Source organism: Idiotropiscis lumnitzeri, chromosome 20, assembly GCF_059441095.1.
Source record: "Idiotropiscis lumnitzeri isolate Australia: NSW breed Sydney's pygmy pipehorse chromosome 20, RoL_Ilum_1.0, whole genome shotgun sequence".
In the NCBI taxonomy this organism is placed as follows: Eukaryota; Metazoa; Chordata; class Actinopteri; order Syngnathiformes; family Syngnathidae; genus Idiotropiscis; species Idiotropiscis lumnitzeri.
Genome location: NC_142410.1, coordinates 10,725,961 through 10,739,360, shown reverse-complemented (window position 1 = coordinate 10,739,360; position 13,400 = coordinate 10,725,961). Strand labels below are relative to the sequence as shown.

Genomic DNA, 13,400 nt, shown 5'->3' with positions numbered 1-13,400 from the left:
AGAAAGGGCATTCATCTTGAAAATAAAATGAAGTCATAGCCTGATCTTGCAACATTGGCATATGACAATAAAAAAAAAATTATGAGAAAATGAAACATACCAGTATCAAACCAGGCATTTATTTATGAATGGACGATCAATAGGCCCTTGCAGCTGAAGCCAGAGGATTTTGCGTTACCATTGACAACTTGTGTTTGGTTTTTTTCTTTACTGTAAACACTGCTCTAAGTGCATTCCAGACTTGTTTGCGTGAATGTATTCAAAATAGCTGGTTTTAGCGATTGGCAACGTAAAATGGCCGCCGTTGGCTTCACTCCGCCCGACGGCAAGTAAGCGGCATTTTTAGTCCATTCAAACGTGTCTCGCGTTGGTTTCTTTTTTTATTTTGGGGCCCGTAAATTTTCATTTTCTTGACGTCATGCTCGTTTATTTACGGATGAAACGGGGACCCAGAAGTATGAAATAACACTTTGTAGGCCCGGAGTACATTGCCGCTGTTCCGTTTTCGCGGGGGACTAGGAAAAGCTTGAGCACCACTTCCGGTCTATCAACCTCGACTTGCAGCCACCTTGCTTGCTCTCTGGTGCTGAGAAAGTCGCTTGCAATGGACCGGTGAGTGTGCCATGCTTTTGTGGGACTTATGCCTGGCTAGATGGGTGTCGGTGTAACGTCACTTCGTCATATAGGAGGTGTTCGAGCATTAATTTAAGGTCATTGTAACGTCAGCGTTTTCTGCGTTATATTTATTTTAGTTTTAAGTACAACAGGCGGTTATCATGTCTCGCTCACACTTCTGAGGTTTGTGTGTGTGTGTGTGTGTGTGTCCAGTCGCTTTCTGTGTGGATTCCATTTTCTCACACGTTATAAAAAACATGCATATTATGTTACATGAAGACACTAAATTTTCCATAGCTCTTTGACTACTGGCTACGCAAACGTAAAGCTGCCAATTGCAGTAAAAACAGGCTACATGGTAATACTCAATACTTTCCCCCGTATAATGGCATGTAATGAGTTGCACATGCACAAGAAAATGTGCTGTCTTGTTAGCGTTTGGCCTGCATTACATTAATACGTTTATAAATTATGCTATACTAATTTTGTGTGATTCGTCTGCAGCGCTTGATTCTCGTTTGTTGTTTTCCCCATAATAGCACAGCGCATGCGCAAATCAACGATCTCTGTGCTGCCGCAACTGCAATAATAAACATGTCACATGTGTCCAATCCATGTGTGCTTGTGCATGATAAAAATGGAAGTACCGAGTATCTGTGCACTTTGTGCTTGCAGAACTGTTACAGTGGAGCACTACAAGGCGGCCATGGTGCTGAGTGGTGCAGGTGATGCTCTGGGCTACCGGAACCAGCAGTGGGAGTACAATGAGTCCGGACCAGCCATTCACAAGGTCAGATCCAGCGGGCCTCTATTTCCCAACTTTAATTGAGCCAAGGAAATACGCCATGTTTCAGTTTGGCTTCTCCTTTCTTCTACAGGAGCTGGAGGAACTGGGCGGGCTGAAGAACATCAAAGTTGAGCTGCCCGATTGGCCCGTGAGTGACGACACGGTCCTGCATTTAGCCACGGCCGAGGGACTCGCCTCTGGTGAGCTTCCAAATCGCACATTTTCCACATTTCTGTCTCTCTTGTCCTTTCCATGATTGGATTGATGCGATAGGCTTGCGTGGTCCTGATGCGGCCTCATCAGACGGGAACGCACACGCCCACGCACACACGCAGACACAAGCCGTCCTCCCCATCAAGGCTGAAGGTTAAATCGCATTTACGGCCCTTTGTGGCGTTATTGGCGCGAATGGGAGGCACAGCTGTGACCTTTACGGCGATGAAGGCAAACAAGCTGCAGACATCACAGCTGTGTCACGTGCGTTGGCAAATGGTAACACGGCGTACGCTTGACGTTTTAACCCAATTAGCTGGCTTCCTCGCAGGTGTTTTGGAAAAGAATTTATACCGGCATTGGCCCTGAGCGCAAAAACAAGTGACAAGATGAGATTTTCAGCAAAAAAATGGAAGATCAGCTGGCAAAAAAAAAATCGATTTTGATTCTGCTTCTGAATGCCAAGGATCACAACTGAAATTAGATCTCGTCTTATCCCTGACACAGACAAGAAAGGGGAGGAGCTTCTGCATGAGGTGGCCGCTTGCTATGTGGAGGGGATGAAAGACATGGAAGGGAGGAAACCGGGACCCTCAAGCATTCAAGGTAAAAAGCCGTCAAGATCAAAAAAAGAGTTATGATGAGAAGAAGCTCTGACCTAAAAGAAAGTCTTAATTATCAAACGAGTGTATATCCAAAGAAAAAGTGGTCTCAGTGCAAATGAAAGTATTGTCAGTAAAACTATGAACATAAAGTTGTAAAGAAAGTTTTAAGAATTGAATCAAAATGTTTTAAGAATCAGATTGTGTCAACGGCAAAATGCTTCAATTGCTTTTCAGGAGTGTCCCAACTGAGGCCCGGCGAGGAAGGAGGCTACAGAGTTGCGTACAACTCGGAGGGGACGGGATGCGGCGCTGCGATGAGATCCATGTGCATTGGGCTCAGGTAAAAAAAAAAAAAAAAAGGTTCGACCAGGTTTAGTATGGACAACTTCCAAACCTGAAGGGATGACGTGTAATTACAGTGTCATTCACATTAAATATGCATACTCTGAGTGGTGGGCAGTCCTTCACTATCAACGGAAGGTCCATCAGTTACTCACGAACACGTTATTAAATGTTATAATCGAAGAAAAACGATGACTGTGCAGAACGGGGCGGCGTTTACAAGTTCCCGACAACATAAGAGGAACCTGAATGCAGCATGTGACTTGCGTGTTTGATTTTTGCCGTCGTTTTAACAACTTTGCTAATGCTAAAGACAATGTCAAGTCCCTTTCAAATGCTAACGGGCAATTAGCAGCGATATTCCACCAATTATTCACACTCAAATGCTGTGGAAACTCAAACACAGGTAAGAGAACACAACTTACAAATTCTTCCCACTGTCAAAAAACAACATTAATAGTTCGATCACAAATTCTTCTGTTTTATTTCTGTGTACTTCATACATGCACTGCACCACACTGCCCCTTAGTGGCCAAAGCAGGAACAACCGCTATTTCCATCACTCCCTTTTTAAATTTTTTTTTTTTTTGTTGCTATAATTTTAGCATATTCTTATTTTACTGTGTTATTACTTTATTCAAGACATTTTACTTCCGTCAAAATGAAAGGATACAAAGACCCTAGGCCTCTTTTTTAATTATACATCTCAAATTTCTGCATGATGTTGCACAAAATACAACAGCAAAGGTCCCAGGTTAAGTCCCAAGACTTAAATAAATAGAAAATAAAGATCGGGCAATAACTTATGATAAAGAGGTAAGGTGCTCATCTATGAAAGGATGAAAATGCAAGAGACATTCTCATTTTGTTCAAAAGTCATTTTGAACTTGACAAAAAGTATAAAGAGTTCAACGTGCCAGGATGAGTCGGCGTGAGGCTACGATGGCTGCTTTGGGGTTAAGTTTTGAAGCCAATTAATCGCTTCATTCATTGTGATTTCAATCTCAAAGTAATTGCGATTATTATTCTTTCCATCATCGCGCAGCGTTAGTATGTTCACACTGCCGCCAAAACTTCCCTTCATCCCATAACGGCAAAATGAGCGAGCGGCGTGTCTACTGGTAGTGATAGGCCGTCGGTCGACTTAAGTAGCGCGAGCTTCAGAGCCGGCGCTCCTGTGGCTGACAGAGACAGCGAAATGGACCAAAGCCAGCACAGTGACGGCGGCGTGTCGCTCAATGCCGAGTCTCGGCGTGACAACCGACTCCCGCGAGAGCTCGAGGAGGTGGAGGAGTCTGATGACGCCAAGGCCATCAGGGAGCTCAAAGGCTACCTTCAGAACTGCGAAAAGTAAGAAAATGGCGCATTTTTCCAGAGTCCCGTCACCTAATAAATTTGGTTTCTTTGAAAAAAAATAATAATTTCACCACTCACAAGGTCATGTATTGATATATTTTTAAAAATTATTTTCTTTTAGGTTTTATGTTTTTTCAAAGTTGTTGAAAACCGAAGGCGAGGGCAAGAAAAAAGTGCTCACTGGCTCGGCGAAGTGCATGCAGCCTGGCTGCAAAAATAAAGGTGTGACCTACACCTCAATTTCCAGGGCCCATCTTCGGGCGCACTATCAAACTGTGAGTTAAAACTCACATTTTTCACCCGTGAAGACTTTCCGACCATAAATTAGACAATTTATTCTGTAAAGGATAATAAAGAAATATTTTTTTCCGCTTTCTTTTTTGGTTGAAATAGGTACATCCTGCAAAGAAGTCGGCACTCACAGCTGCGCTGGCCGGAAACAGCAGGCGTGGCCAGCGCTCCATGCGTCCCGCCAAGAAGCGCCGGCTCACCGCCGACGAATCTCTCAGCGACACGTTCAGCCAAGATCAGGCCAGGCAGATGTTCACAAGGTGACGACAAATAAAAAATAAAACAAACAACTTTGCTTCATTCATTCCTCGTTTGTTGTCCGTTTTCATTTGCAGGTGGTTTGTGGAGACGCTTTCCCCTCCCAGCCTTTGTGAGCACCCTTACACCAGAGAGCTGTTTGCCTACCTCAATCCCGACTTCCAGCTCATGTCCAGGCGGACCCTGTCCAGGGACCTGGACGAGCTGATGGACAAGGCCAAGCGGGAGGTCAACAATCTGCTGTCCAAGCAGAAGTGGCTGGCAACCACTGCTGACAGCTGGACAGTGCAAAACCGGTAAAACTACAAATATTTATTTTTCATAGAATTCTACGGCGATAATAAATGAAATACGCAGCTCTCGATTCAACTTTGTCCGCAGCGCCTTCCTGGGCATGACGGTGCACTGGATCGACCGTCCCAGCTTGAAGAGGAAGAAGGCAACCCTGGCATGCAGGGAGTTGAAGGTAAAAAGGAAAAGAGATCATGTTTGAATTTGAACATATCTTGCTTTATTGATTGAAACAATTTCAAAGCGAACAAATATTTTTCTCAGGTCAGCCAGACCCATCGGCTTTTGGGCAAAGCCATCCATGAGGTGCACCAGGAGTTTGGGATTGTCGACAAGGTGGTAGCGACCACCACAGACAACGGCGCAAACTACGTTGCGGCCGCCAGCACATTTGGGGAAGCGGAAGAGGAGGACGAAGAAGAGGAGGAGGAGGAGGAGGAGGAGGTGATGCTGGCACAGCCTGGCGACGTCCAGGGACAGCTCGACGACGAGGACTTGGACGCAAAGTCCCAGATCACGCTGCCGCCTCACCGCTGCTGTAGGTAAGAAAAAGATTTTCAAGCGTTCAACTTGAAAGGGCGTCGAGACTTAATGGAGAAAAATGTGTGAACGCGTTTGTTTTGTTCCAGCGCGCACATCCTGAACCTCATGGCGACCACTGACGTCAGTGAGCTCGCGGGCTGGAGCAAAGGGGACACTCCCTGGTGCCAGGCAACCGCAAAGGCCCAGCACCTCTGGAATCTCCAGAACCGGACCCCCGCTGCCGCCAATCAGATCAAGGAGGCCGTCAAGAGGAAACTGACAACTCCTGTTGCAGTTCGGCAAGTTTTGAACATTTTACATCTGACCGAAGAGCCGATGCTTTGTCTTGATAATCTACTGACACTTTGAGGTTTATTTCTGTAGGTGGAACTCCTACTTGGAGAGTGTGAAGGTGCTGTTGGAGGTGATGTCGCTGCCTGAGCAGGTGGAGGCCATCAATAACATCTTAATTCACCAGCCCATGGGCAAGGCAGGAGCGACAATTCAGGATCAAGACATCAAGGTATGAAAACAAATCCCATTCATTTAATTAAGGCAAAAGTTTTTTTTTTATTATTAATGCAGTCCTCTGGTGTCCATATCGGTCACGCACTGAGTTTCCTTTTGAAATGTTCAGGTCCTGACTGAGTACAGGGATGTCATGAGTCCTGTGGCCGACACCCTGGACAGCCTGCAGGGCGAGGAAAACGCCTACATGGGCATCCTCCTCCCAACGCTGCTGGTCTTGAAGAGGTGGCTGCTGCAGCACCAACGGAGGGGTGAGCTGCAGTATGCACAGCCTCTGGTCCAGTCCCTCCTCAAAGGCTTTGACAAAAGGTGTGTATGTGTATATATATATACATGGTCGTCTTTAAAAGAAAGAAAAAAAAATGCCTTCATATACATGGTCGTCTTACTATACATGTTCATCTTTTTATTTTTTTAAAAACGCCTTATTACCATACATGGTTGTGTTTAAAAAAAGAAAAGAAAGCCTTACTATACTTGGTTGTTTTTGTTTTTTTTTTTTGTTTTTTTAAAGCCTTACTATATACATGGTCTTCTTTTTTAAGCTTTACTATGCACTGGTTTTTTTGTTTGTTTTTTCCAAAAAAACATTTCTGTTCACTTTTTTTTAAATATTTTTTTTCCCAAAAAAAACACATTTCTATACACTTTTTTTTTAAGCCTTACTGTACACGGTCTTTTTTTATAAAGCTTTACTATACACTTTTTTTTCCCCAAAAAAACATTTCTATACACTTTTTTTTTAAAGCTTTACTACACACTGTCGTTTTTTTGTTGTTTTTTCTAAAGCTTTACTAAAGCCTTTGATTTTTTAAAGATTTACTATACACCGTCTTTTTTTTTTTTAAAGCCTTACTATACATGGTCTTTTTTTTTTAAGTTTTACTATCCACTGTTTTTTTTTTTTTTTTTTTTTTAACTTTACTATACGCGGTCATTTTTTTATTTATTTATTTTTTTTTAAAAAAAAAATATTTCTATACACTTTTTTTTAAGCCTTAGTATACACTGTCTTTTTATATAGCTTTACTATACACTTTTTTTCCCCCCAAAAAAACATTTCTATACACTCTTTTTTTTAAGCCTTACTATACACGGTGTTTTTTTTTTTGTTTGGTTTTTTTTTTTCCCAAAAAAAAACATTTCTATATACTTTTTTTTAAGCCTTACTATACATGGTCTTTTTTTTTCCAGCTTTACTATACACGGTGTTTTTTTTTTTTTTTAAACATTTCTTATCACTTTTTTTTTAAGCCTTACTATACACTGTCTTTTTTTTATAAAGCTTTACTATACACTTTTTTTCCCAAAAAAAAAAAACATTTCTATACACTTTTTTTTTAAAGCTTTACTACACACTGTCGTTTTTTTGTTGTTTTTTCTAAAGCTTTACTATACACGGTCGTTTTTTATTTATTTATTTATTTATTTTTTTTATAAAGCTTTACTATACACCGTCGTTTTTTTTTGTTTTTTTAAGCCTTACTATACATGGTCTTTTTTGTTAAGCTTTACTATACACAGTCTTTTTTTTTTTTTTTTTTAAACATTTCTGTTCACGTTTTTTTGTTTGTTTTTTTTAACTTTATTATACGCGGTCATTTTTTTATTTATTTTTTTTTTTCAAAAAAAAACATTTTTATACACTTTTTTAATAATAATAATAATAATATTCCCTTTATTAGTCCCACAATGGGGAAATTCGAGATTCGAACCCAGGCCTCCTGGGGAGACTGGGTCCTGAACGCGGCGCCTTAGACCACTCGGCCATCCTGGCAGCCTTACTATACACTGTCTTTTTATATAGCCTTACTATACACTTTTTTCCCCCCCAAAAAAAACATTTCTATACACTTTTTATTTTAAGCCTTACTATACATGGTCTTTTTTTATAAAGCTTGATTACACACTTTTTTTTTCCAAAAAAAACCCCATTTCTGTTCACGTTTTTTATTTAGCTTATATGCGTTCATTTTTTTTTTAAAAAACATTTCTATACACTTTTTTTTAAGCCTTACTTTACATGACCTTTTTTTATAAAGCTTTATTACACACTTTTTTTTTCCAAAAAAAAAAACATTTCTATACACTTTTTTTTTTAAAGCCTTACTATACACTGTGTTTTTTTTTTTTTTAAACATTTCTTATCACTTTTTTTTTAAGCCTTACTATACACTGTCTTGTTTTTATAAAGCTTTACTATACACTTTTTTTTCCCAAAAAAAAAAACATTTCTATACACTTTTTTTTTAAAGCTTTATTACACACTGTCGTTTTTTTGTTGTTTTTTCTAAAGCTTTACTATACACGGCCGTTTTTTATTTATTTATTTATTTATTTATTTATAAAGCTTTACTATACACCGTCGTTTTTTTTGTTTTTTTTAAGCCTTACTATACATGGTCTTTTTTTTTAAGCTTTACTATACACAGTCTTTTTTTTTTTTTTTTTTTTAAACATTTCTGTTCACGTTTTTTTGTTTGTTTTTTTTAACTTTATTATACGCGGTCATTTATTTATTTATTTTTTTCAAAAAAAAACATTTCTATACACTTTTTTAAGCCTTACTATACACTGTCTTTTTATATAGCTTTACTATACACTTTTTTTCCCCCCAAAAAAAACATTTCTATACACTTTTTATTTTAAGCCTTACTATACATGGTCTTTTTTTATAAAGCTTTATTACACACTTTTTTTTCCAAAAAAAAAAAACATTTCTGTTCACGTTTTTTATTTAGCTTATATGCGTTCATTTCTTTTTTTTTTTTTTTTTTTTTTAAACATTTCTATACACTTTTTTTTCAGCTTTACTATACACTGTGTTTTTTTTTTTTTTTTAAACATTTCTTATCACTTTTTTTTAAGCCTTACTATACACTGTCTTGTTTTTATAAAGCTTTACTATACACTTTTTTTCCCCCAAAAAAACATTTCTATATGCTTTTTTTTAAAGCTTTACTATACACTGTCGTTTTTGTTTTTTTTTCTAAAGCTTTACTAAAGCCTTACTTTTTTTTTTTTTAAAGCTTTACTATACATGGTTGTTGTTTTTTTGGGGGGGTTGTTTTTTTCCCCCCAAAAAAAACATTTCATACATGGTCTTTTTTTTTTTTTTTTAAAAGCCTTACTATACATGGCCGTATTTTTTAAAATAAAACTCCTTGCTAAGCATGGTCGTCTTTTAAAAAAAATAAATAAATAACTAGGATTAGGGTTAGGGCGCGCATGCACACATGGAATCATTTTCTTATGGAATTGTTTGACGTTCTCTGAATTTGGACAGTACCTGGAGGAATTACAATTAAACATTTAAGAACACATTGAGCTTGCATATATTAACCATGCACTTGTTTCATTAGATACTAAAAATGCCAATTCTTTAGGTACTTGTGAAATCTCACCATAGTCAATATCTATAATGCATATTTTTCCAATATCGTGCGGCCTCCTAAACCGTTGACAACTTTGTTTGCACCTTTTGAAACTAAGATTGTCGATTCACTCGCAGGTTTGGCGCCCTCTTTGAGGACCAAGACCTGCTTATGGCCTCTGCCTTGCACCCGTCCTTCACCCCAGCCGTCCTGACGAGGATCGTCCCGGACCAGGCCGACGCCGTCAAGGGTCGGATCCTAAGAGAGCTGAAGGCCATGGTGCAGCCTGAGGAGGAGCGGCAGGAGCAGCAGGAGATCCGGGCCCAGCCTGACGTGAAGAGCCACCAAGACATGGTTTTCAAGTAAGGATTCAGGTTTAGATTCAAAACTTCAAACATAGATATTGTCTATTCCTCTTATTTTTTTATTAAACCTTTCTATTAATTGTCTTCTTCTAATGGTGCTTACAGCGAACTGTTTGGCACTGAGCAGGAAGCGTCCGGCCAAGATTTGGACCGGGTGTTGAGGGCCAGCATACAGGACTGGAAACCCCGGCGGGAAGCCCTCTCTTGGGCCCTGTTCCCCAAGGAGCACAGAGAGGCGTGGGTCGACTTGTTTATCAAGTACAACACTCCGCTCCCGAGCTCGGCTGCAGTGGAAAGGATGTTCTCCATCGCCGGCGGCATCCTCAGGCACAAGAGGGCCGCCCTGGCCAGCCACAAATTCCAGAAGCTGGTGTTCCTCAAAGGGAACATGTCCCTGTTGGGGTACCCCAGCTACCAGGGGCAGTTTGTGGAGGAGGAGCAGTAGTAAATTATATATATATATATGTTTTTTATATTATTTAAAGTGGTCCAAACTGATCTTAAATTAATAAAATTGTGTGCCATTACCCTTGTAAGCCGTTTTTTACTGACAGTCCTTAAATAGCGACATTAAAACTGGACCTGAGATTTAGCAATGATGGAATTGCACTTACAATAACGATGACGGAGTGATGATGACAGATTGGCGGAAAAATTTACTGCTAAGTTTGAACCCAGAACCGCACAGATGGGTAACAGCGCTATAAATATAACTTGCAAAAAAATTATAATAATTTTACATTTCTAAAGTAACTTGTAACATTTTAATAAGTTTGTGAAATAAACATTTATACATTCAAGTATGCATTTAAGATGGTTTTTGTTTTAATACAATTTAAAATATTTCACTTTTTTTTTTTCCAAACCGTGAATATCTTTTAATTAAAATGGATGGACAAAATGTCAACAGCAAATTTTAATCAGCGATGCTGAAGTGTCCCAAAAAATACTTTTTAAGACCGATTTAAAACGTCTTACTTTTTTCTAGCACGTTCCCAGCGCGCACACACAAACACATTTTATACAAAGCGCATAAAATCCAAATATTTTTATTTTAATATCTCATGAATTGCGCATGTGAGAGTTAAATGCAAGAATGTATCTTTCCCACATCTACAAATCTGCTTGGCCCATCTTTCCATTTTGCCCACGGCAATGACTGATTCTGTCCAGGTACCCGAAGCCCGACCAGCTGTTGTCCTTGGTGGCGGTTGCCGTGGAAACAGGCAGAATGACCCACCCTCACCCCACCGGTTTCCTGGGAGCTGTGACCTCTGCACTTTTCACCGCGTACGCTGCGCAGCGACGACCTCTGGCCACGTGGGGTGTGGGCCTGCTCAACGAGGCCTGCCCCATTGCCAGGAACTTCGTTCAGGCTCGGGGCTACGCCGTGGAAGAGACGGAGCGCGACTGGAACTACTTCTGCGATAAGTGGCAATGGTATGAGGCGCGCGTTGCCAAAATTGGCAGCTTCTTATAGAAGCATGGAATTGTCAAAGTGGAGTAAACTACCGGGAAATATGTTTGAACGTACTGTACTTTTAGCTGAATGCTATATATAAAAAATAAATAAATAAAAAAAACATTTTCCCCATAATATAAATACAAATATGATATTCATACCGTTACATTTTTTGAATAGCTCTAATTTGTTTTATAATTATATTACACATCATTATTACTTACTGTTTGTCCTTGGTGGCGTTCATCCCACTTGGTCCATCACCGTCTTGAGCGTGCACAGCGCTGAAGTTGAACTAAAAGTCGGAACCACCCTCCTCGCAATTACTATTAAAAGGATAAGCAGGTGTTAATGGAACGCGAAGCTTGCCGTTAGTCACACCTTGTCATTGTCAAAGGACAGCGATGATAAGGAACATTTGCAATAAAATATTTAATTTCGGGTTTAGATTCATTGGGGGTGCCAAAGATTTGCGTAGGGGGTGGCAGCTGGCACTAGTAGCAAACAACATTTTTTTCACAATTCCTGAGCATTTACAAACATTTCAAAACATGGAGGTTGAGTTTAACTAAATGGCTACGATAACTTACAAGAAACATGAAAGCAGCACAGCAAACGATGAAGTCCTCGTTGGTGGCTTATTAAGGCGCCTCCGCTGTTTCTTCTTTTAATTGAGGAAAAATATTAACTCCTTTCCCAACCGGTTTGCACTCATAACTGCTTGGCATGTTGGTATTGTTTGAAACGACTAAAAGCGATTAACTACAAGCTATTACAAAAAACAAATTCAAACCAAATCACAGCCATGCGCACCTGTCACCGGTCGGTTTGCGCGCAACTTTTGATGACGTAAATTTAAAGGGCCGATACGCCGGGTAAAAGTTTTTTTTTTTTTTTTTTTTTCGTTTTTAACCTATAAGTACGGTCACACATATTTACCAGTCAAAATAACCTTTACGAATACGTTAATTTCCCCCACTACTGTATGGCGTGTCTGCACACTAGGAGAATAACTTCGACATGTTACTAGTACAATGTTCGAGTACCATCCAAGCATTTTTTTTTTTTTTACTCGCAGGTACCTGGATACGAGGGGCATCTCGAATGGCGTGGGTCCGGTCATCTGGCCGGACTCGTACGGGCCGACCGAGAGAGACCAGGAGTACAAGACGTTCAGTCTGGCTGGGTGGGCTGGTCGCAGCGGCCACGACGCTCCGATGATCGCGCTCGACGCACTGCTCGCCGCTGGAGACGACTGGGACGACCTCCTGAGCAGGGCCGCCTTCCACGGAGGTGCACACTTCAATAATTGAATAATTGTTCCGGCTTTATTAAACATATTAGTTTGTAGAGTCCTAATACTCTTAGTCATTAAGGGGATGCTTTCTTTATCCATCTTCATGGGAGCCAATCCCTGATGACTTTGGGTGAGAGGCGACATACACCCAGGAATGGTCGCCAGCAAATCCCACAGCACACTTGCTGAAAAATGAGCCTTTCACTCACACCAATTGAGATTCGCCATTGACCATAACATGATTTGGGATATACATGCCCTGAAATTGACGTAATGCTCCCTGCCGGTCGTCACCAGGGATTGGCTCGATGTTCACCCGAAAGGCAACGAAACAGTGCGTGACAATTTTTTCTTCCGCGTTGTGTTCAGGCGACAGCGACAGCACAGCCGTGATCGCCTGCTGCTGTTGGGGTCTCCTCCATGGCACCCGGGGCGTCCCCGAGTCCAACTACAGCAACCTGGAGTACCGCCAGCGACTGGAGCGCAGCGCTGAGCGGCTCTACTCACTGGCGTACTGACCGCAGCCGCCGCGGGCGCGTGCGCGTGGCAAGGGGAAAGTAGGCCACGCGCACGACGTGTTGACGCGGGACAGGACGAGCAGAGCTGAGCTGTCGCTGAGTCGAAGTGTTTGGTGTCGCACTCGCCCGAGGGGACAGCATGTCCCACTGACCCACAGAGTGGCCGCTACAAGGACATCGGCTGTCACGTGATGTTGCTACAGCGTGCTTGCTGCCGTATCAAGGCTCCCCCTAGTGGCCGTTTTAAATAACCCCGCAAAGGTTAATATACGTTTAGTACATGACAAAACAGTTGAGCGCACTAAAAATTCCATCTTGTAGTTGTCCTACTAGTATGTCAGTTGTCTCACTAGTATGCAGGAATGTTATACAGGAGGGGAAAAAAGTTTACCATTAAGTCACCATGTATAAAGCTGAATTTTTGATAAAACTCGGTATCATTAAATCAGTTCTGCTCATATGTCAATTTGTCTTACTCGTGAGGTCAAAGAGAATACTAGTACATGGACCTCAAATGATATAGAATTAATAAATGAATCGTAAGCTTTCAAATACATGTGACTGGGCTTTTGCAAC

General features: G+C 40.9%; 1 protein-coding gene and 1 long non-coding RNA gene across 10 annotated transcripts; one reads left to right on the top strand and one right to left on the bottom strand.

Moving 5' to 3' along the window:
* The first annotated feature begins 517 nt into the window (after positions 1–517).
* On the top strand, positions 518–13,378 carry adprh (ADP-ribosylarginine hydrolase). 7 transcript variants are annotated; one of them, XM_088284826.1, is made up of 17 exons: positions 518–612; positions 1,291–1,405; positions 1,494–1,602; positions 2,123–2,221; positions 2,455–2,560; positions 3,751–3,912; positions 4,040–4,193; positions 4,312–4,469; positions 4,545–4,763; positions 4,825–4,933; positions 5,023–5,300; positions 5,388–5,579; positions 5,665–5,803; positions 5,918–6,117; positions 9,320–9,544; positions 9,653–9,991; positions 10,721–10,870. In XM_088284826.1, coding segments are annotated over exons 1-17 (2,613 nt in total). In that variant the 5' UTR covers positions 518–604; the 3' UTR covers positions 10,722–10,870. The 7 variants fall into 7 exon arrangements, with proteins under 7 accessions (XP_088140952.1, XP_088140953.1, XP_088140954.1 ...); XM_088284827.1 differs by lacking the exon at positions 10,721–10,870 and having other exon boundaries at positions 4,312–4,454; positions 9,653–10,347; XM_088284828.1 differs by lacking the exon at positions 10,721–10,870 and having other exon boundaries at positions 4,849–4,933; positions 9,653–10,347.
* LOC148317689 (uncharacterized) lies at positions 5,849–11,842 on the bottom strand. Of its 3 annotated transcripts, none has more exons than XR_015840060.1 (4): positions 11,600–11,842; positions 11,234–11,335; positions 9,287–9,510; positions 5,849–6,149 (listed from the first exon to the last, which is right to left on the bottom strand). It is a non-coding gene; the product is annotated as an uncharacterized LOC148317689 (long non-coding RNA). The 3 variants fall into 3 exon arrangements; XR_015840061.1 differs by lacking the exon at positions 5,849–6,149 and adding an exon at positions 6,179–6,192; XR_015840059.1 differs by lacking the exon at positions 5,849–6,149 and having other exon boundaries at positions 8,301–9,510.
* Positions 13,379–13,400: the final 22 nt, after the last annotated feature.

Coding starts and splice junctions, on each gene's coding strand:
- adprh (XM_088284826.1), top strand. Junction 4,194..4,311: donor TTCGGGCGCACTATCAAACT/GTGAGTTAAAAC, acceptor TGGTTGAAATAG/GTACATCCTGCAAAGAAGTC. Junction 4,764..4,824: donor AGCTGGACAGTGCAAAACCG/GTAAAACTACAA, acceptor TGAAATACGCAG/CTCTCGATTCAACTTTGTCC.